General features: G+C 26.6%; 1 protein-coding gene across 3 annotated transcripts in view; it reads left to right on the top strand.

The window, feature by feature from the left end:
* LOC117170582 (phosphatidylinositol 3-kinase regulatory subunit alpha) overlaps positions 1-23,781 on the top strand; it is a 175,553-nt gene extending 151,772 nt beyond the window's left edge. For all 3 annotated transcript variants that reach the window (XM_033357437.1, XM_033357436.1, XM_033357435.1), the window contains 6 exons: positions 3,828-4,049; positions 4,162-4,486; positions 7,422-7,669; positions 14,258-14,434; positions 14,523-14,777; positions 21,154-23,781. In XM_033357437.1, coding sequence (XP_033213328.1) covers positions 3,828-4,049; positions 4,162-4,486; positions 7,422-7,669; positions 14,258-14,434; positions 14,523-14,777; positions 21,154-21,457 — 1,531 coding nt within the window. In that variant the 3' untranslated portion in view covers positions 21,458-23,781. The remainder of the gene's footprint in view (positions 1-3,827; positions 4,050-4,161; positions 4,487-7,421; positions 7,670-14,257; positions 14,435-14,522; positions 14,778-21,153) is intronic.
* Positions 23,782-23,885: the final 104 nt, after the last annotated feature.

The raw sequence follows: 23,885 nt of genomic DNA, 5'->3' as shown, positions 1-23,885 counted from the left end.
AATAAAAACACAGACACGTGTACTCGCGCGAATTTTATTTAAACGGTTTGTTTTAACGATACATTTAATTAAATTTTTACTCATGGAATTTAAAATGATTTCTACAAATGTTAATGAAAATTTCCGATTTCCAAGGGTTTTAAGATATTTTAAGGAGTTCTAATTTTCAAATTATATGAAGGATATATAAAATTTCCATAGGATTTTAATGATTTTAAATTATTTAAAAAGATTCCAAAGAGTTTGAAGAGATTTCGCTTCACATAAATTTTAGATCTCTTAATATTAAAACATTTGTTATGAATGTTTTAATAATTTATGTTTTGAATGTTAGAAAACAAAAATCAAGTGACGTGAGTGCGCTTACATTTTATTTTTACTGGCTTTTAGATAAATTTATTAAATAATTAAAATTTGTTTAATTCTAATTTTAAGGGATTAGTGACATAAACACATTTTAAAGGATTTACAAATTTTTAAGTGTTTTTGAAAGATTCCAATTAATTAAAAAATATTTCGTTTAAAAAAGAAGGATTTTAAATATTACAAAATTTATTTTTAGGCATTTTAAACAGTTTGTTTTCAATATTTAAAAAAAATCCAGGGCCGTGAAGACGTGCACCGTTCTTTACACGGACATTTTTTCAGAGAAATTGAATGAAAAATTTTAATTTAATTTATATCTAAGTAGTTTCAAAGGAATGTTACTTATTTCTACTAATTTTAATGGATTTCTACGATTTCGAGACATTTTGACATATTTCAACAGTTTCAAGGGATATGAAGGAATTCGACAAATTTCAAAGGAATAAAACATTTTTAAAATTATTTTTAAAGATTCCAAAGAATGTCAAGAGATTTCGATTAAAAAATGTGTAAAACTGAATATTCACGATTTATTTATTAATGAAATAATTTTTATAAGGAGGAATATTCTTGATTATGAAAACTATTTAAAACTCATAAAAATTGTTTATTTAATAAATCTTATGTTTTATCGAGTTCTTTTATATTGCTATGAATGAATTTTCAATGTTCTTAAGTATATCTAATGTAAAAAAATGAATTCTTTAATGTCAGAAATTTGTATACATTTTTTAATTTCCATTATTAAATTGAATAACAATGATTCTTTTGTACAATTAGCTCTATATTACTGTATTTAACTATTTTCTTGAAAATTATTTATTTTTTTCTTTAAACTAAATTTTTTAAACTAAAAATTCTATTTTTTGTTGAATTTTTGTCAGTTTTAATTAGGAAATTCGTTCTTTTTAGTTGAATTCCAGTATTTTTTATTCAAAATTTAAATCTTCTTTAGTTGAAGTATCAACTAATATATTGTTTGTCTTGAATTTATCTTGCTGGAATGAAGTTTAAATTTCTTGATTCAGAGTTACTCTTTTGATAAAAATCAATTTTTTTCTTGTTAAAGATTCGTTATTTCTATTGAAATTCATCTCCCTTGGTTGAAAATTAAGCAATTTTGTTAATAATTATCTTGATTGTTTATTTTATTGTTGAAAATTAATTTTCTTACGGTAAATATAAGTATTCAATATTTGGTTGAAGAATAATCTTTTTTAGTTGAAAATTTTGACTTTTTTGGTAGGAATTAATCTTCTATTCCATTTTTGGTTGAAACTTGATCTTTTTTAGTTAAAAATTTGACTGTATGGTCGAGAATTCGTCTTTTTGTATTTGATAATGCAAATATTTCATTTTACATTCGTGTATTTTGTTTAAAAAAATCATCTTTGTGGTAGAAAATTCATCTTTTTGGTTTAATACAAAATGACTTCGTTGAAAACTGACCTCTTTTCTCAAAAATTCATCTTTTAGTTAAAAATTCTTTTATTCCGGATGAAGATTTATCATTTCAGTTGAAAATTCATTAGCTTCAATTTAATTTTCTCAATTCAATTCAAGTATTGCAATTAAATGTCGATTATTGTAATAATTAATTCATCTTTTCGATTGAAAATCAAACGAGTTGGCTAAAAATGAAAATAAATTTGTTTTAAAAATCAATCGTTTTTTTTTGTGGAAAAATAATTTTCTTCTTGCGAATTATTATTAAAATTCATAGAATTTACAGATTAATTCAAGAAATTATTAATTATGTTTTTAGTATTGTTTTAATTATTCAATTAATCTATCGTTCTGAAATATTCAAGAATATCCTGTAATATTTACTAAATTTATAGAAACCAGGGTAGCCGCTAGATCGGAAAACCGGGAAATGATCGGGAATTTTTTGAGACCGGGAAATGACAGTGAATTTTTTGTTTTGGTCGGAAATTTTACAAATTTGTAGAAGAAAAATCTGTCCACGTTCGATTTTAACAGTTTTTAAATAATTAGTGGAATTGTTATGCTTTCTGAAAGATTTGAATAAATAAAAAATAAAAGCCTTCGATGTTGGATTTTATTAAATTTAAAATCTTGTTTCAGTCTAAAATATTCAATTTTTAACACATTCAATTTGAAATTTTTAATTAAAAAAAATTAATTATTGAAAATTTAGCAATATTTGAATTTTTATTTAAGACAAGTAAATTGAAACCAAATATTTAAAAGTAAAGAATCTTTAACTGAGTTGTTTGACTTAAAAAACCTGGAATCGTTGAAATTTTGAAGAGCCTTTAAACTTTGAACGTTACAATTTAAATTGTTGTATTTCAAAAATGCTTAATTTGTAAGTTAAATTTGTAAATTTTGATGTATAATTTACAAATTAATATTTCTAGAAAAAATTTAAGTAATTTTAAGGGATATTTAGGAGTTTTAAAAAGATAAAAAATTATTATCCAAATTTTATAAAGTTTTTTTAAAATCTTTTAGAATCTTTTTTGAAAATTTTGTTTAAATCTTTGTAAAACTTTTTAAATATTCTTGTGAAATAATTTTTCACAACGAAAAATTATTTTTAATTTTTCTATGGATCTTAAGAAAATTACTTAAATTTCGCGTACAAATGATAAATGTTCAATTGTTATTTATTCATCCAAATTGTAAAGAAATCTTCTAAAATTTTCAGTATTTTCGGAAAATTGTAGAAAAAACTCAATTCATTTTGACAGATATTTAGAAGTTCTGAAAAAGTTTTTTTTTTTTTTAATTTTAAATTAAAATTAAATTTTGAAGCTTTCCAATGATGTTTAAAGTATTTAAATTTTTTTTTCAATTTTTCAATATTTGATGTTTGTAGCTTAAAATTCCTTAAAATTATATAATTTTGAAAATTTTAAAGTGCATTGATTGAATTTTTAATTTAGAGCATTGAAAATGATAACGTGGATTTATATAATTTTTTTTAGATTGAAAAATGTTAGTACCTTCAATTTTGTACGCGTAAATTATTGAGCATCTGAATACCAAATTTTTTAATGATAAAATTTTAAATTTCAATTTTAAAAGTTCAAAATTTAACAGTTCCACTTTGAGTGCTTTCATTTAAAGCTCAGTGTTTATTACCTCAAGTGGAAAATTTTGTAGCTTTAGTGTTCCATGTTTTAAATTTCATTGACCGTGAAAAATGTTTGCAAACCGGGAAAAAACAGGGAATTTATTCCGTCGATTAAAACTGCCACCCTGAGAAACTAAACAAAAAAAATTATTTATAATAAAATAGCGAAAAATTATACCTGGAAAAATCTTGAGATAGCTGGAAAACCCCTGGAATTGTTAGGAAATGTTTTTCCTGAATTTGATGAGACATTCCATGATCCATGTAACATTATTGACCAAATTGCCCCTTTTTGAGCTCTTTACGCTAAACTCCCTGTAATCGAGTGATTTTAACCCTGATTTACATTTATTTACAGTCAAGTTGTCCACAATACAGAAGCACACATACGCATAATGGAGTTGTTACTACTCCATGGAAACTGGAATGAAAAGCTACCAGAATTTGCGAGTGCTCCGCAATTACCACCTAGAAAAGTCTCGAGACCACAATTTCCGGTTTTTGAACTTGAGGAACTGGCAGCTGGCGATCGTTCTACGCCTGGCGAAAGTAACAAAGACCAGCTGCAACAAACCTGCAGGTAAAACTATAATCGCTCTTTCAGCAGCAACTGAATTAAATTCCTGTATCTGACATAAGAGAGAGAGAGAGAGAGAAATAGGTACAGCTGGTTATGTTAATTTGTTTTTCAGGCCGAAAGTTCTTCACGAAGCCGAGTGGTATTGGGGTGATATTACGAGGGATGAAGTCAATGAGAAGATGATCGACACACCCGATGGAACTTTCTTGGTTCGGAATGCGTCCTCGAAAGGAGGAGAGTACACCCTGACGCTGAGGAAAGGAGGGACCAATAAACTCATCAAGATTTGCCATCGGAACGGGAAATATGGTTTTTCCGAGCCCTACAGTTTTCAGTCTGTGATTGAACTTGTCGAGCATTATCGAAATTGTTCACTCGCCCAATATAATTCGACATTGGACATCAAGCTTTTGCATCCGATCTCTCGTTTCCAACAGGTTGGTCCAATTTTCCAGCCCTCGGACTTACCTCAGGGGCTATTTTGACACTTTTTCTGGTTAAAAAGAGTTTATGGATTTTGGATGAGTTGGGTAGGATTCGAGGATTTGAAAAAGGCGTTTAGACAAAATTTCACAAAGATTTCGAATATTTCAAAAAAAAAAATTTACTTTCAAAACATTTCAAAGATTTTAAAGGATTTCAAAAGGTTTTAGAAGATTTAAAAATATTTTACAAAGATTTCTAATATTTAAATGATTTTAAATGAATACAATAGAGTCCAGAAAGATTACGTAAATATTTCAAAGGTTAAAAATATTTCAAAACATTTCACAAAGATTTCAAGGATTTCCAACATTGGATCAACATTTTTTTAAATTTCAAATATTTTAATGATTTCAAATTAATGCAAAGGATTTCACAAAAATTGCATATAAAAATTTCATAAAGATTTCAGAAATAGTACAGTACATCATATTTTAAAGATTTGCAACGATTTCAAATTTCTTAGAAGATTTCAAAAGATTTCACCAAGATTTCAAATGAATACAAAAGATTTCAGAAAGATTTTTAGAAGATTTCAAAAAATGTTTAAAAGATTTCAAAAGGTTTCAAGAAATTTGAGAAGATTAAAAAAATTGCAATGAGTACAAACGAACACAAAAGTTTCCGCAAACAAAGGTTAAAGAAAGATTTCACAAATATTAAAAAGATTTCATCAAGTTTAAAAAAAAATGTAACAATGATTGCAAAGAATTTAAGGATTTCAAAGATTTAAGAGATTTTGTCATTTGTTTTTAAAGATTCCAAAATATGTCACAGAAATTTCAAGATTTTAAAACGATTTACAAAGACGAATTTTCAATCAAGAAATATTGTTTGGTGAATAAAGGAAAAAAATCCATAGAAAATATGGAATTTTATTCCCGGAGAGGACAATTTTGCAATTTTTGTTGCGAGTGTGTCGTATAATTTATAAACTATTTGTTTAAATATTAATTTTTTTATGGAAAATTTATATTTTTCGTTTGAAAATTCAACTTTTTTGTAGAGTATTCCTCTTTTATGGCATGGAAATTGCATATTTTGGATTAATTTTTTTTTCTTTATTCACTAAACAATATTTCTTCATTGAAAATTCGTCTGTGGTTTAAAAAATCATCTTGTTGTAGAAATATCATCTTGTTTGCCTAAGAATGCAAATGCTTGTGTGACAACTAATATTTTTCGATAGAAGATTTTCAACTATTTTCTTGAAAATTTGTCTTCTGTGGTTGAATTCAACTGTTTTTGAATTCAAATTAAAATCTTTGGTTAAAATATAAACTATCACATTTTTCCTTGTTAAAAAATAATATTTTTTGCAGTTGAAAAATTATTTATTATGTTGAAAATTCGTATTTTTTGGTAGAAAATGAAACGTTTTGTTGGAAAAGTTCAACTATTTGGTTAAAAATGTTTTTTTTTTTTTGTTGAAAATTCTTTTTTGCGACTAAAAATTGAACATTTTTCCTTAAAAATCCAACGACTTGAAAGAGTAACTTTGTTAGAAATTCATTGTTTGTTATGATTCGTCATTTTAATGCAAAAATCGTTCTTTTTGTTGATGAAAATTGTACTATTTTGTTGAAAATTCGTTTTTAATTGTAGTAAAATTAATTTTCTAAATAAAATTTCACTGCCATTTTTGTGGAAAATTTACCTTGTTTAGTTGAAAATTCTTGTATTTTGTTGAAAATTAATTTTTTGGGTGGAAAATTAACTATTTTATTTGTATATCTTTTTTTTTTAATTTATATTTTTCAGTTGAAAATTCATTTATTATGTTGAAAATTAGTCTTTTTTGGTAGAAAATGAAACTTTTTGGTGGAAAATTCAACTATTTGGTTGCAATTTTTTTTGTTTGAAAATTTTTTTTTGTAACTGAAAATGGAACATTTTTCCTTGAAAATTCAACTTTTTGAAAGAGTAAATACTTTTTTGTCAATTCATTTTTGTTGATGATTCATCATATTAATTCAAAAATCGTTTTTTTTTTTGTTGAAAATTTAACTATTTTTTTTTGAAAATTCGTTTTAAATTGTAGAAAAATAATATTTCAACTAAAAATGTCACTATGTCATTTTTTGTTTTGAAAAATTTAATTATTTTTTTTGTGTATCATTTTTAAGGGTAAAAATTCGTATTTTTCGTAGAAAATGAATTTTTTTTCTCGAAAATTTAACTATTTGGTTCAAAATTATTTTCTTTTTGATTTTAATTTTATGATTAAATACGTCTTTTTTGGTAGAAATTTAATTCATCTTTTTGTTTTAACGTTAATTTCTTTGTTTGAAAATTTCACCTGAAAGAAACATCTATTTATAATTTTTTAAAATGGTTTTCAAAAAATTCCGAGTAATTTCAGGAGATTTCAAAGAATTTCGTGTGTTTTAAAAGATTTCATCGATTTTCAGAAATTTTTAACGGTATTTATAAAATTTCAAGGGATTTCAAGGAATTTTACAATATTTGAAGGATTCATAGGATTGCAAAAGAAATTAAAGGATTCCATAAGAATATAAGAATTTTCTATAGGTTTCAAGGGATTTAAAAAATTGAAAGGTTCCTGCGATTGCAGGGAATTTCAACAGAAATCAGGGCTTTTTAATCGATTTTAATGATTTCAAGCAATTTTGTGGGAAATTTATATAGTATACCAAATTTCGAGAAAAAATATTAACCCTCCAGTTTAATTATTTAAAAAATTGCATGATACTATCCTTCTACTATTTTTCCAAATTTATGCAATTATTGCTATTATTTTGAATTACTCAAGTGAGTAGTCCTGAGGCCTGAATTTCTAAAATTTATCACCAATACCAATTTTTGCAGAATCAACTTAATAACTTGTAATCTCGCTCGGTATATAATTTGTTCTCTCTAATTTCGTAGGAAGATGAAATTTCTAGTACCACGGATACGGCGAAAGTTGTTCAAAAGTACATTGAACTTGAGAAAACTACGACGGACACATTGCGGCAGTACCAAAATTGTTCTGAACTCTACAGTAGAACAGCTTACGAAGTGCAACTTAAGCGACAAGCCTTAGAGGCATTTTCCGAAGCCATCAAGATGTTTGAGGATCAGATGAAGCTGCAAGAAAAGTTCCAGAAGGAAGCTCAGCCTCACGAAATATCCACGTGAGTTCAGTCGCTCTTTTTTTTTTATTTTATTTTGTTCAAGTCACTTTCTAAAAAGTTTTGAAAGGAAAATTCACTATTGGGAATGGTTAAACTGCGCTACGCCATCTGGTGACAAAAATCTGAACTAGAAAGAACAGGTTAGATTTTTAAGTTGTACATTAATTTTTGCATAAAAGTGTGTTAACGATTTTTGTTGTGGGGTTTAAAGTATTTCTTGGATGCTGAAAGTAAGTCTTTATCGGAAACAAAGGAGTGTAGATGGAATTTACATTTTTTAAGGTGAAGAAACATATTTTTTGACAGAAATATCTGTGTTCAACTGTGATTTCCATTCTTTTTTTTAAATACATTTTCAGTTGATCAACTGTGAATATAAATTAATAATGATTTTTAAAATTACTTTTAGAATTTGCAGTTTCTAACGTTTAAAATGATTTGCACTATTTCAATTGGAAATTCTTATTACTTAAACAAATGTAAACGTCCGATTGAAATTTTATAAAGTATTTCCAATTTTAAAATAGCTACAAAATAATATATTCATAAACAAAGGCTTTCATTAAATTAAAAATATTATTTCAGTCTAAAATATTCCATTTTTAAACCATTCAATTTAAAATTTTTTAATTAAGAAAAATAAGAATTACTTCATATTTAGAAATATCTGACTGTTTATTTAAAATCTGTAATTATAGTTAAATGTTAAAAAATAAATTGTGAAAGTTACATTTTAACTGATGTATAAAAAAAATTTAAATTCTAAGTCAAATTTTTGAACTTCGATGTATGAATAAAAATAACATATTATTCTTAAAAAAATTCAAGGAAGTTGAAGAAATATTTAGAAGTTTTGAAAAAATTCAAATTGAATTTAAAACTTGAAATGATTTGAAATAATTTAAACAAAGCGTGTACGTGTAACGCCAAAATATAGATTTTGGCAGATTTCAAACAAAATATTTCAAAGATTTTTAAAAATTTGGAATCGCTTCAGAAGATTAAAAAACATTTTCTATGAAAATTAATAATGATTTTTATTTTTAAAAGATAATTTTGTGTGTTTATTGAAAAAGATTTAGAAAGATTTACAAAATTATCAAAAATGAATGTGGAAGATTTTAAGGAAATTTGTTTAATTTGTGAGGATTGAAAAAGTACTTTCGAAACAGTGGGATTAATTTTAAAGGAAGTTTAGAAGTTCTGAAATAATTTCAAACATAATAGAATAAAAATAGAAAAAAATGTAAACAACATGCATTTAAGAAGTGTTGAGTTTATAAAAAATTTAATCTTTCAATTTTTAATCTTTTTGGCTTAAAATTGCTTTAAATGATATAATTTGGAATTTTTTCAAATTTATTGATTGATTCTTCAATTTAGTTTTTATAACTATGGAAATGATTGCGTGGAATAATATTTTTAGAACTGAATCTGAGTCTTTGAACTGTACAATTTATAAAAGTTAAAAAATTTGTTTTGCATTTGAACTGCATTTAATAAAAAATTGTTCAGTTTAAAAGTGTTTGTAGCTTCCATTTTATATCTGTAAATTATTGTAAAAGTTTGAAATTCAAAAATTCCACTTTGGGTGCTTTCATTTACAGCTCACTTTTTATTAATTCAAATGGAAAAATGGTTGGCTTTAGAGTTCGATTTTTTCAATTTCATTGACCGTGAAAAATGTATGCGAGCCGAAAAATGACCGGGTATTTTTTCTTGGATTAAAACGGCCACCCTAAATCGTCTATTCTTCGCATAATCTGGATAAAATTTGTCGCTACATACATTAATTCAAGTTTATTTAAATTTAAATTCATTGAAACTTACATGAAATAGTGAAATAATTATATATTTTTCAAACTATTTCACAAAAATGTGTTTTTTCACTGTATAGTATGGAAATTTGATCTAAAACTATTTGTTTTTTATGAAGATTTATTTTTAATATTCAATCATTGTCTTACACTTCTTAAAACTATCGTAAAAATACTTTTATGCCAAAAATAATGTACAACTTTAAAATTGTACCTACTCTTTCTAGTTCCAGTTTTAGGCACCAGGTTTGCGAAATGGTAGACCACCATCCCTAATAATCACTTTTTAAAGTAAAATGCCACTTCAGTGACTTTAATCCATCGTATTTTAAATTTTACCCGAAAAAAAGAATTGAATTAATCTATCGTTATAAAATCTATGGTAATCTATGGTATTAAAATGTTATTTAATATCAAACTTTACACGTTTCCCTTATGTACCTTTTTTCCCTCCTTATACTTTTTTTTTAATTCTTTTTTTCCTCCTATTTTCCATAAAATTCATGGATCCCTTTTGAACCTTCTACTTTATGACAAAATTATGGAATTTTATATTCGTCAAATCAGAATAATAACTCGTGATGGTTTTATTTTTGTCTTGGGCCAAATTTAGCCCCCGAAAAGAGAATCAACTTTTTGGTTGAAAATTCAACAGTTTTCGATTGCAGTGAATTTTTTTTCTCTCGAAATTTCTACTATTTGATAAAAAATTGAACTATTGATTAAAAATGCAACTTTTTCTTCAAAATTCGCCTCTTGTTTGAAAGTGCAGCTACATGGTTCTAAATTCAATTGCACTTTTTTCTTGAAAATTTATCTTTTCGGGACTGCAAGCCAAATTTTGTATAAAACATTTTATTTTTCAGTTGGAAAGCTTAACTTTTTAGTTAGAAATTTAGTAATTTTTTCTTGTAAATAATTCATCTGTTTTGCTTGGAATTGCAACTATTAATTTTTTTGTGTGCTTTTTTCGCCCCGTAAATTTGATATTTTATTATAGTACACGTCAGTTTTGACATAGCTATTTGCAAAATATTTAATTAGTTTATTTTGATCGATTTATTTTTACGATCCAAATTTTAAACTAATTCTGAAATTATTTAATTTTCAACGGTTTAATTAATGTTGAATTCATTATTTTTAATGCTTTCAATTACAAATAATCTATTTTTCAACTTTTTTAGAATGAATAAACTTTAAACGTTTACAGTACTTAAAAGTATTTAATTTCGATCGGCGAAAATGACAGCAAAGGTTTTTTTAATGGAGAAATTTCATTTTTTTAATAATAAAATATATCCAGTTGCTTTTATTGTTATTTGATACGATACCGCATAATCAGATACCTCTTAATAATTTTCACTATTTAACATTTTTTTATAATTTCGATTTAAAATTAAAGTGGTGAATGTTTAATTCTGAAATACTTTAATTTTTGAGTCCCTGAAACTAAAGTTGCTTCAGAAGTTTTAATTCGCAAATATTTGTATTGAAGATCCTTATCTGTAGTTCCTTAAATTAAAAATAGAAAAATTCCTTGAAACCTTGGAAATCATATTAAAATTACTTAAATTCAATAAAACCCCTTGAAAACCCCGTGAACTTTCATGAAATCTGATATTTCCTGGAATACTGGACATTTTTTGCTATTGCGAGCTTTTAATTACTTAAACTCCCTTCAAATCTTTGAACTATATTAAAAATATTTGAAATACTTTCAAATTTCTCATATTTTTTGATTAAGTTCTTTGAAATAATTAGAATATTATAAAATCAGATTTTACAAAAGTTTCAAGGATTTGTCAAAGACTTCAAAGATTTAAGAAAGATTTAAAAACATTTGAAACGGTTTTGAAGGACTTTACAAATATTTCAGAAACATTTCAAATATTTCCAAAAAAATTTGCAAATGTTTCAAAAAAGACTTTTTAAAGAAGACTTTTCAAAGAATTTAAGGATTTCAAAGATTTCGCGAAGGCATTTGCATCAGATTCCAAGGATGTCAAAATATTTCAAACGATTTCAAAAGGTTTAAAATTTATTTAGAAAATTTCAGAAAGATTAAAAAGATTTCGAAAGGTTTCCTAAGATTTTGGAAAATTTCACAAATATTTCAAACGGGTTTAGAGAATTTCACAAAGATTTCAAAAACATTTCAAATATTTTAATTAATTTTGAAAATGTTTAAGAAAATAAAGAATTCAAGGATTTCAAAGATTTCGCGAACTAGTAACATCATATTTCAAAGACTTCAAAAAGTTTCAATGTATTTTAGAAAATTTCAGAAAGATTTTGAAGACTTAGACAAGTTTCATTCGATTTTAGAAGATTTCAAAAGATTTCATAGATTTCAAAATATTCCAAACAGTTTTAAAGAATTTCACAATGGCTTTAGATATATTTCAAATGTTTAAAAAAAATTGTAAAGGTTTCAAAAAGGATTTCTCAAAGAATCCATGGCTTTCAAGCATTTCAAAAGGTTTTAAAGTGTTTTAGACAGTTTTAGAAATATTTCGATTTGACAACATGATTTTAAACCAGTTTAAAATTGAAGAATTTTCAGATTTTAACGTTAAAACTTAACGGTTTCAATTTGAAAGTCTTAGTCATTAAACAAATGTGAACGTGCGACTGATAGTTGGAATGGAAGCTTCTAATGTGTCTCCTAAGGGTTTACATTTTTCTTACACCTTCTCTATTCCTTTACACACCCTCCACACACTTACTTGGTGGTGGTGGAATGGGGACCTACAGTTTAAGGTGGGTTCCGAACCACCAAGAGCAACAGCCTTAAGTACTTAGAGAAAAACCTTTTTTCTCTAGAGGTACCGGTCCCACGACTCTCCGGAGATGAACAACTCCCCCTTGCTAGGCTAGTGTTCACCGCATGGGCCACCGAGACTCTTCCAGAGTGCGAGGCGGGAATCGAACCCGCAAAAGCCGAAGGAGCGGGTCCAAAGCCTACGCTTTAGCCCCCACGACCATCGTCCCACTTAACTGATAGTTTATAAACTATTTTCAACTTAAAAATAACTTTATAATAATATATTCTTAACTAAAGGATTTGATTAACTTTAAAATATTGTTTCAGTCTAAAATATTCCATTTTTAACCCATTCAATTTGAAATTTTTAATTAAAAAAAAAATTAATTATTGAATATTTAGCAATATTTGAATTTTTATTTAAGACAAGTAAATTGAAACCAAATATTTAAAAGTAAAGAATCTTTAACTGAATTGTTTGGCATAGAAAGTGAAATTTAACAATTTTAATGTATAGTTTACAAATTAACTTTTTTACACAAAGTTTGAGTAATTTTAAGATATATCTAGGAGTTTTAAAAAGATTACAAATTATCATGCAAATTTGAGAAAGTTTTCTTAAAATCTTCTAGAATCTTTTTTGAAAATTCTGTTGAAATCTTTGAAAATCTTTTTAAATATTCTCTTAAAATAATTTTTCGAAATGAAATAGGAGTCTTAAGAAAATGTTTTTATTCTTTTAAAGCCTTTCACAATTCTTGAAAAGAATTTAATTTTTTGTTTAAAATCTGCGAAAATCTACATTTTGTTTTATATTAGGCTATCATTTCAAGTTTTACATTAAGTTTGAATCTTTTCAAAAATTCTACATATCTCTTAAAATTACTCAAATTTCGCTTACAAATAATAAATATTCAATTGTTATTTATAGATCCAAATTTTAAAAAAGTTTTTTAAAATTTGCAGGATTTTCTGAAAATTGTAGAAAAAATTCAATTCATTTTGACAGATTAGAAGTTCTGAAAATATTTTCAAAATAATTTTAAATTTAAAACCAATTTCGAACAACTTCTAGATTTCTCAAGATTTTGAAATAAAATTTTGAAGCTTTCCAAGGGTGTTTAAACTATTTAAAAAGAAAATAATTAAGTTTTTAATTTCAGAAGTGTTCAGTTAAAATTGTTTTAATTTTTCAATATTTGATGTTTCTAGTTTAAAATTCCTTAAAATTATATAATTTTGAAAATTTTAAAGTTCATTGATTGATTTTTAATTTAAAGCATTGAAAATGATAAAGTGGATTTATATATATATTTTTTTATATTGAAAAATGTTAGTACCTTCAAATTTATACGCGTAAATGATTGAGCATTTCAATACAACATTTTTTAATGAAAAACTTTTAAATTTCAATTTTAAAAGTTCAAAATTGAATAGTTCCACTTTGAGTGCTTTCATTTAAAGCTCAGTTTTTATTACCTCAGGTGGAAAATTTTTTAGTTCTAATGTTCCATTTTTTTTATTTCATTGACCGTGAAAAATGTTTGCGAACCGGGAAAAAACCGGGAATTTATTTCGTCGATTAAAAAGGCCACCCTGTTTTTTAAAATATCAGTATTCTGTTAAAGAATTACCTTTTAAAGTAGAAAAAAGTTGTTTTTTTTTTGTTTGAAATAAATGAATACATTTGAAAATTTTTAATTTGTATATGAAACACTGTAATTCCTGAATATATTTGAGCTAGAAAATAATTTCTATTTAACCACTGATATAACCTGAACAATAATAATTTTGTTAAAAATCATAAATTCTTAAATTCTCTTAAATTCTTTTACATTCTCCTAAATTCTGTCATATTCTCGGTTATATAACCTGAACTTAATTAATCATAGCTCTCTACTTATGTAATATTTTCCAATCCAGTAGTCCCCGTTCGTTAATGTTCCGAAAATCTCAGAAATTGTCAATTGAATCTTTTTCAATGTGTGTTATATTCTTTTGCTTCAGACTGACGGATAATGCTGAATTGTTAAAACGACGACTGAAGTCCTTGGAAGATAGCAGAGAACAACTCGATGATAGCTTGAAGCAGCAAATTGCGTACAACAGAACTCTGGAACGGGAGATGCACAAGTTGAAACCGGAGATTATCATCCTCGTGAAAACGAGAGACAAACATATTATGTGCGTAGCTCATTGAAAGTTATTTCGCAAAATTCAAGTCTTGCTATTTTTTTCTTTTATTCTCGTTTTACATTCGAATTTTTTACAGGTGGCTGAAGAAGGCTGGCATGAAGCAGAACAAAATCAATCAACTGGTTTCGAGCAGCGCCTTGGCAAATGCGACAATTGGCGATACAGTTTTTAGTGATCTACAAGACTTTGACCTCGAGGTCCATTCTGATGACAAGGCTTGGTTGTATCTCGAATGTTCGCGGTCTGATGCTGATCGGATACTCATGGGACGACCGGATGGAACTTTTCTCGTGCGGAGATCGAGGATTGGACAATACGCTTTGTCCATAATGTAAGTAGAATTATTAAGAATTTTTATCATGTCTCTACAAGGATGTCCAGCGACTTTGAAAACTTTGAAAACCTTGAAAATCCGGAACCCTATCTGGAAAACCGGGAATTTTTTGAAACCGGGGAAAACCGAGAAATGACAGTGAATTTTATTTTTTGACAGGAAATTTCAAACAATATTTAGAAGAAAATTTTTCCCGAGTTCAATTTCAAAAGTATTTAAAATAGTTTGTTGAATTGTTATCTTTTTCAATTATGACATTATTCAGTGTATACTACGTTTAATTCGAGAATCTTATACTTTGAAAATTTTCCATTTTAGATTTTTATTTTGTCTTCAAGGCTTAAATAATTAAAAATTAAAAGCATCTACAGTTTCCAAATTTGGATAAAAAACATTTTTATTTTATGAACTTTAAATAGAAATAAGTTATTTTTAAAAGCGGACAATAATTGATTTGTCAAAAACGATTCTAAATCCTTTCAAAATTAAGAATTTTCCGATCTTAGCGTTAAAATAATATAATGATAATGTATTTTTAAATAAAGGCTTTTACTAAATTAAAAATATTGTTTCAGTCTAAAATATTCCATTTTTAATGCATTCAATTTCAAATTTTTTTATAAAAAAAAAAGAATAATTTTTTAATATTCAGCACAATTTGACTGTTTATGTATGACGAATGAATTGAAACCAAATATTTAAAATATAACAATTTGAAACAGAATTGAAGGTTACAATTTTGATTGTTCTTTTTAAAAAAATGTTTCATTTGTAAGTGAAATGGTTGAATTATTGTGTTTAAATAGCAAGTGAAAAAATGTTAATAATTTTAAGAGGCATTTAGAAGTTTTGAAAAGTGAAAATTAATTTAAACCTTGAAATGATTTTATATAATTTAAACGAAGTGTGTACTGACAAAATTCGGCTATTCATACCGAAATTTGTGTGAAAACAGCCACAGCCTAATTTAAAACAAAATTTAGATTTTTACAGTTTACAAAAAATAAATAAATAAACTTTAGAAACTTTTTAAGAACTGTGAAAGGCTTCAAAAGAACAAAAACATTTTCATAATTTTCCTAGGAAAATTGCAAATAATTTTTCATTTGAGAATATTATTTTAAAAGAATATTCAGAAAGATTTCTAAAAGATTTGCAAAATTGAGAAGAAAAAAAATCTGGAAGATTTGAAGAATATTTGTTAAAATTTACAGGATTTTCTAAAAATTGTTGGAAAATTCTATTCATTTCAAAAAATAGAAGTTCTAAAAAATTTCAAAAATAATTTTAAAGTTGAATAAATTTAAAACAACTTTTAGATTTCTCAAGATTTTGGAATACAATTTCGATGCTTTTAAAGGATTTTTAAACTACTTAAGATTAAAATAATTTAACTTCTAATTTAAAAAGTTTTTAGTTCAAAAAAATACAATTTTTCAATTTTTAACAGTTTCTAGCTTAAAATTGTTTAAAATCATGTAATTTTGAAAATTTTCAAGTTCATTGATTCCTTAATTTAGAGCATTGAAAATGATAATTTGAATTTACATTTTAAGAAATGAATATGAATCTTTGAACTCATTAAGTATTAAAAGTTAGAAATTCTAAATTTTGCAGCTTATTTCTATACAAAAATTAATTTAAAGTTTTTAAGAATCATTTATTCTTTATTTTTACAGCGTTGTATTGTGCATTTTCAACTTTTTTTGACTTTAAAGAAAAATCTTTTAAAATTACACCTAATTTAATTTGTAACATTTTTTGGTTGAACATTTTAAAGTTGAAACAGTCCGCAATCGAATACTTTCAAATTCGATTATTAAAAAGTGAACAAATTTATATTTCAATCGTACTGTTTCAAAGTATATTTTCTAAATAAAAGCCCTACCTTCCCATATTTTCGTAATTAAATATCGTTCAGAAATTACTTATATATAAACATTAAAAGATGTTTAAATCCAGCATTTCGATAAGAGTGAAAAAAGAACATTGGAAGCATTCAAAATTTAAAAAGTTTAGAAACCTGGAAAACCTGGCAATTTCCTTCAATTTTATCATGAGGAATCTGAAGAGCAATTAAAATCTTTCAGTATTTTAATACATATTTACCGAGTGGCCGCTGGACCGGAAAACCGGGAAATGACCAGAATTTTTTTTGAGACCGGGATAAACCAGAAAATGTTAGAGAATTTATTTTTTGACCGGAAAATTTCCAAATTTTAGAAGAAAGGTCTAAATAATTGTTCGAATTTTTATCTTCTTTTTTTATTATATCATTCAGTTTATAATGCGTAATTCGAAAATATTTTATTTAACAAAATTTTCCATTTTAGATTTTTATTTTTAAGTATAAATTTTTAATTCGAATATTTTTTAAATGCAGTCTTGAAAGACTTAAACAATTGAAAATTAAAAGCGCTTAAAATGGAAAATTTATGACAAAAAAATTTTACTTGTTGAACTGTAAATATAACTTAATTATTTTAAAACTTGAACTGTAATTATTAGGAATAGAAAGCCTTGAATCATTTAATATTTTAAGGATTTAAAAGATTTCACGAAGGCATTAAATCAGATTTCAAAGATTTAAAAATGTTTTTAAATGTTTTAGAAGTTTTCAGAAATATTTAAAAGACTTAGAGTTTCAAAGATTTCGCTTAGGGATTGTTTCGCTATATTTCAAAAATTTCAGACGATTTCAAAAAATTTCACCAAGATTTTAAAAAGATTTCAAATGTTTCAAACGGTTTCAAAATATTTCACAAAGATTTCAGAAACAATTCAAATATTTCAAAAGATTTAAGAAAGATTCTAAAAAATCTAAGGATTTAAAAGATTTAAAAAATATTACAGAAAGATTCTAAAAGATTTCACACAGGTATTGAATCATATATCAAAGATTTCAAAGATTTTAAAGATTTCAAAATATTTTTAACGATTTCAAAAGGTTTCATAATATTTTAGAAGGCTTCAGAAAGTTTTGAATGATTGTAGGTATTTCAAAAATTTTGCTTAGGCTTTGTACGTCACATTTGCAATATTTCAAAAATTTAATGAGATTTCAAAAGATTTCACAAAGATTTAAACAAGATTTAAAGTGTTTCAAAAGATTTCATAAAGGTTCGAGAAAGAATTCAAATATTTAAAAAGATTTAAGCAATATTCAACTTATTCTAAGGATTTAAAAGATTTTAAAAATTCCAAAGGATATCAGAAAGATTACAAAGATTACAAAATATTTTAAACGATTTCAAAAGGTTTAAAAATATTTTAGTAGTTTTCAGAAAGATTTTAAAGATTTCAAGATTTCGCTTAGGCTTTGAACGACATACTTACAATATTTAAAAAATTTCAGAAAATTTCAAAAAATTTCACAAAGATTAAAAATTTTTCAAACGGTCTTAAAATATTTCAAAAATTAAAATAAAAAAAATTTTTTAATATTTCAAAATATTTAAGCAACATTCAAGAACTTCTAAGGATTCAAAGGATTAAAAAAAAATTCTGAAATATTTCAGAAAGATTTTAAAATATTTTAGAAGTTTTCAGAGAGATTTGAAAGATTTTGCTTAGGCGTTGTACGTCATATTTACAATATTTCAAAAATTTCATTAGATTTCAAAAGATTTCAAACTTTAAAAAGTATTTAAAATGTTTCAAAAGATTCCACAAATATTTCAGAAAAAATTCAAATATTTAAAAAAATTTAAGCAAGGTTTAACAAAATTTAAAGATTCAAAAGATTTAAAAAAATTCCAAAAGATATGAGAAAGATAAGATTTTGATATTTCAAGATTTCGCTTAGGCTTTATATGTCATATTTACAATATTTCAAAAATTTCAGACGATTTAAAAACATTTCATATCGATTTTAAAAAGATTTCAAATGTTTCAAATGATTTCAAAAGATTTAATCAAAATTCAAGAAATTCTAAGGATTAAAATTTTTTTCTTTTAATTCCAAAAGATTTCAGAAAGATTTTTTTAAAATTTAGGAATTTTTTAGAAAGATTTGAAAGGTTTGAAGATTTCGCTTAGGCGTTGTACGTCATATTTACAATATTTAAAAAATTTCAGAAGATTTCAAAAGATTTCACAAAGATTTCAAGCTTTAAAAAATATTTAAAATGTTTCAAAATATCCCACAAATATTTCAGAAACAATTCAAAAATTTAAAAGATTTAAGCAAGGTTTAACAAATTTTAAAGATTCAAAAGATTTCAAAAAATTTCAAAAGATATCAGAAAGATTCCAAAGATTACAAGATATTTTAAACGATTTCAAAAGGTTTCCAAATGTTTTAGAAGTTTTCAACAAAATTTTTAATATTTCAACATTTCACAAAGATTTGAGAAAGAATTAAAATATTTCAAAAGATTTAAGCAAAATTCACCAAATTCTAAGGATTTAACCCATTAACGCCCAAAAGACCGAAAAACTAAGCTTAACTTTGCTGATGCAGTCGTGGTAGTAAAACATGTCGCATATGTTTGAAACTCAACATACTTATGTTTTCAAGACCGGTCTACAAGGCGAAGTTGTCAAAATGATTGCTCGTTTACCAGGAAATTCAATATGGCGGTATTTATAACAAAAAACACGGAAAAATTTAAGACAACAAATTTTGGCTGCTGGATTTCGTATCGAAAATTTTTTTTCATGCAACAAAATTGGTGCAAAAAAGTGCACAAACATATTGAACTTTCGAAAAATGTAAAACAAAAACTTTGAAATTCAAGATGGATATCTCAAAATGGCGAATTTAAAAAAAGAAATTGTTATTTCTACCCTCAAGTGACGACAATGAATTTGACTATTACCCAAACAGCCTATATATATTTTTCATAGGTTTTCGGGTCACTTATTACAAATCTGGCAGCGAAATTGCAAAATCAATTTGTTTAAACTATTTTTTAAACAACTTATCCCAAAGAATTAGATTGTTCACATAATGCATATGCTTTTCATGGGTTTTGGGTCCGCTGAGTACGAATCTGGCGTCAGATACACAAAATCAATGTGTTTAAACAATTTTTAAACAAATTGTTGCAATATTTCCTTCTGTCAGCCACCGTATTGGACATTTACTATAAAATAAAATAAAATTTTAATTTAAAAAAATGAAGAACAAAATAAAGAAGGATACAAAAAAATCAAAATGAAAAAAAAAACTGTCTATCCTTCGCCCTCCACGCGGTGACAGCTGGTAAACATCAAATACGAGAAATTGCAACAATTTGTTCAAAAATTGTTTTAACACATTGATTTTGCGAATCTGATGCCAGATTCGTACTCAGAGGCCACACCAGCCAATGAAAGCATAAGCATTTTGCAAAAACTTCAATATTATAACAATTTGTTAGAAAATTATTTAAAAAATTGTTTAAACACATTGATTTTTCAAATTTGACGCCAGATTCGTACTCAGCGGACCCAAGAACCATGAAAAGCATATGCATCATGTGAACAATCTAATTCTTCGGAATAATTTGCTTAAACAAATAGTTTAAATAAATAGATTTTGCAATTTCGCGGCCAGATTTGTAATAAGTGACCCGAAAAACCATGAAATTGTAAAGATTTAAAATATTTACGAAAGATTTCAAAAGATTTCAGAAAGATTTTAAAATATTTTAGAAGTTTTCAGAAAGATTTGAAAGATATGCAGATTTCGTTTAGGCGTCCTACGTCATATTTACAATATTGCAGACGATTTAAAAAGGTTTCATAAATATTTCAGAAAAAATTCAAATATTTCAACAGATTTAAGCAAGATTCAACAAATTATAAATATTTAAAAGATTTTAGAAAGATTACAAAATATTTTAAACAATTTCAAAAGGTTTAAATATATTTTAAAAAATTCCAAAAATATTTTTAAAATTTCAATTTTTCGCTTAGCCGTTGTACGTCATATTTACAATATTTCAAAAATTTCATACGCCTTCAAAAGATTTCACAAAGATTTCAAACATTTAAAAAAAATGTTAATGTTTCAAAAGATTCCAGAAAGATTAAAAACGATTTAAAAAGATTCAGAAAGATTTCAAAATATTTTAAAGATTACATAATATTTTGTGCGATTTCAAAAGGTTTCAATATATTTCCAAACATTCCAGAACGATTTTAAAGATTTCAAGATACCTGCATAGAATTCAAAATTATCAATATAATTTACTGGAATTTCTTTATTGTGTAACTTAAAATTCAAATTGTTATTTGCAAATCCATAGGGCTTTATTTAAAACATTTTGCCACTATTTTGTTTCTATTTTTCAAGTTTTATTACCACTATTGATACTATTTTTTATCTTGAGTCCGAGCCCTGGAAATGGAATGCAAAGTATTTTGCAATATAAATTTCTGTTCTCAGGTGCAATGGTACCGTAAATCACTGCATAATTTACGCAACGGAAAGGGGTTTTGGATTCGCAGAACCATACAATATCCATCAAACGTTGAAGCATCTAGTTCTACACTACGCGCAGAATTCTCTGGAAGAACACAACGAGAGTCTTAACACGACTCTGGCGTTTCCAGCATTCGCGTCTGCCAGCGCTTTTACACGTCTGCAGGCTCAGCAAATGCAGCTTCAAGTACAAATGCATGCACAAAATCAAAATCAATTTTCACTGGTGCGACCACTCGAAAACCAGCAATTTGTGCCACATACGTAATGTTTTTTTTTTTCGAATTAAGGTTGCTCCTTTTTGAAACTACTTCTTAACTTTTCCAACTCGAAGTTGTGAAGAATCTGCAAGATTCTCGAGTTGAGGAAACGATATTTCGGAAAAGAAGAAACACTTTTTTGCCGTAACACCAAATTTTGGGCCGCGTGTGCTTCCTTGAAATTCCGTGGAGCACACAGCAGCAGAATCTTGTTCTAAATACCAATTTTCAAACGACGATAAATGACGCTATTGATATTTATAAGCAGCGTTAAATAGTATTTGCTATTACACGACCGTAGAAATATTTCATCTGGACCAACTTACTGCAGAAGGCGAATTTTCACATTGTGTCGAGGTTCTTTCTTCGATTAATTCTTAGAACTCTTCATCATCTTCTTCTTCCGTCGATTATTGAACATCAAATTTGTCAACGTTTCCCATATTAGTACAACGAATTTTTTTGATGATTCGCGACGGAGAATACGAGAGAGAGAGAGAGAGAAACCGATTTTTTATACATAGAATTTAAGTAATTCCGTGTCAGACGGTACACGCGTGTTTCACACCTCGTTCACAAAAAGAGGTTTCTGAAATAATAATTATCTGTGATTTACGGATCTGCCGTCGGTCGAAGGATTGTGTATTTTTTTCTTTTTTCTTTTTTTTTTGTCTTATAATTGAGTCGTTGCGGGTTTTTTAAATACCATAACGCGTCCTTAAGGTGAGGCGGGGCCATACCTAAGCTCTTTTAAATTTGCGAAACTCGCAAGTTCGAAGACACCAAGTGCAGAAATTAAGAGGGGGATTGGTGTTTGACCAATCGAGGATAGAATTATTCACGATCGAAGCCGGCTTCACGTGTTTTTGTCACTTTACCTCAGATCGGCGAACGATATTATTGGGCATATGTATATCGTAATATCTGTACACATTGATCAATTTTTTAAACAAAATATTCAAGCGGACGTCCCAACTTTTGCAGAGACGCTTTTTGTGCTACTAGTAATAGAGATAAACTTGAGGGCTGATATATAACTTTATCAGCTGTTTCTTTCGAGCAGAAAATTGAGATTAACTTTCGATACTCACTGCTGATTGATACAGAAAAACAAAGCAAAAAAACGCCTAGTTGGGGAAAATCGAGTAAATTGAAAGCTTACAACTTTAGAATTTAAATTTTGTAAACGTTCAATTTCAAAGAGATTGAAGAAAGCAAATAGTGCTGATACTATTTCGCAATTATTCCCAAGTCTAGTAATCACTTTTTGCATCAGCTGCGAGTGAAGAGGGGTTTGGGCGAGCAACATTTTTTATATTAAAAAATGTAAATTGATATAGAATGGCTCGATGAAAAAAAAAGTTGGATAATCGACATGTAACTGTCCTCCATGTTTGCTCTTTGCAGCAGAGACCTTGAAAAATCTTGTGTTTACAGAGCGGTCGGTAAATACAAGAGAGTACCATTTCTCAAATGTATCTTTCTCGATATATGATAATCATCACTTTTTTGTTGGACAAGTTGCAGTCATTGAAAAATGTTTTTTTTTTATTGCAGGCTCGAAAGTATGGCTAAGGCTCAAGACAGTGTTTGTGAATTGAAAGAGATATTTCTGAATAGAGTTTTGTTTCGAAAATTTTCAATTGTATAGTTTTAGCTATCGTTTACTTCTTTTTAACATCAATCTTGCTCTAAAGTAAAAAAAAAAAAAGAAAGAAAGAAAGAAAAGAAAAGGATTCTCCGAGTTAGACTCCACTTTTGGACAACTCGTAATAATTTCTAATTAGTAAACCCTGGATCATAAAAAGTAAAAGACTTTTTCTCTGGTCGTTGGTTTTAGCTCGATTCGATTATTAAGTTCCGAACAAATCTCCAACAAGTGAATTGTTGACAAAGAACAAGTTTTGTTTTAGTGTCTATCTTATGGATTAATAAAATCAGTGCAATTAGACGGCACTGAAATTAGTGACCTACTATGACGTACAAAAAATGCAATCATGAAATTCTAAAAAAAAAGAAAAGAAAAGAAAAAACAACAACATTCTCTTTTTCTTGTTGTCTTTCAGTCATTTTTCGCAATAACCATATAAATCACTGACTTTACGGGCATGAGAATCCTAACGAAAATTCTGTATAGATCGTGAAAGATTTTTTGTACATTCGCTTTAGATGTCTCTCGCGAAAAGATGTGTGAATTTTTCAGCATGTTTTTTTGTTTGGTTGTACTGCACTGAATTCTACAGAGGATTCTTTATCAGTAAATGTGATCGATCTCATAGAACGCGATTTATTCATTCTCATCGGATTGTATATATTTCTTCTTCATTAGTTATTATTCGAACAAGAGTTCACACATCGGTTGTCGAAGCTCAGCCTAATTCTCAGTAGTCGGTAGTCACTTTGCTGTCTCGTGAAAGAAAGAAAGAAAGAAAACAA

Source organism: Belonocnema kinseyi, chromosome 4, assembly GCF_010883055.1.
Source record: "Belonocnema kinseyi isolate 2016_QV_RU_SX_M_011 chromosome 4, B_treatae_v1, whole genome shotgun sequence".
NCBI lineage: Eukaryota > Metazoa > Arthropoda > Insecta > Hymenoptera > Cynipidae > Belonocnema > Belonocnema kinseyi.
This window is presented reverse-complemented; position numbering and strand designations above follow the sequence as displayed.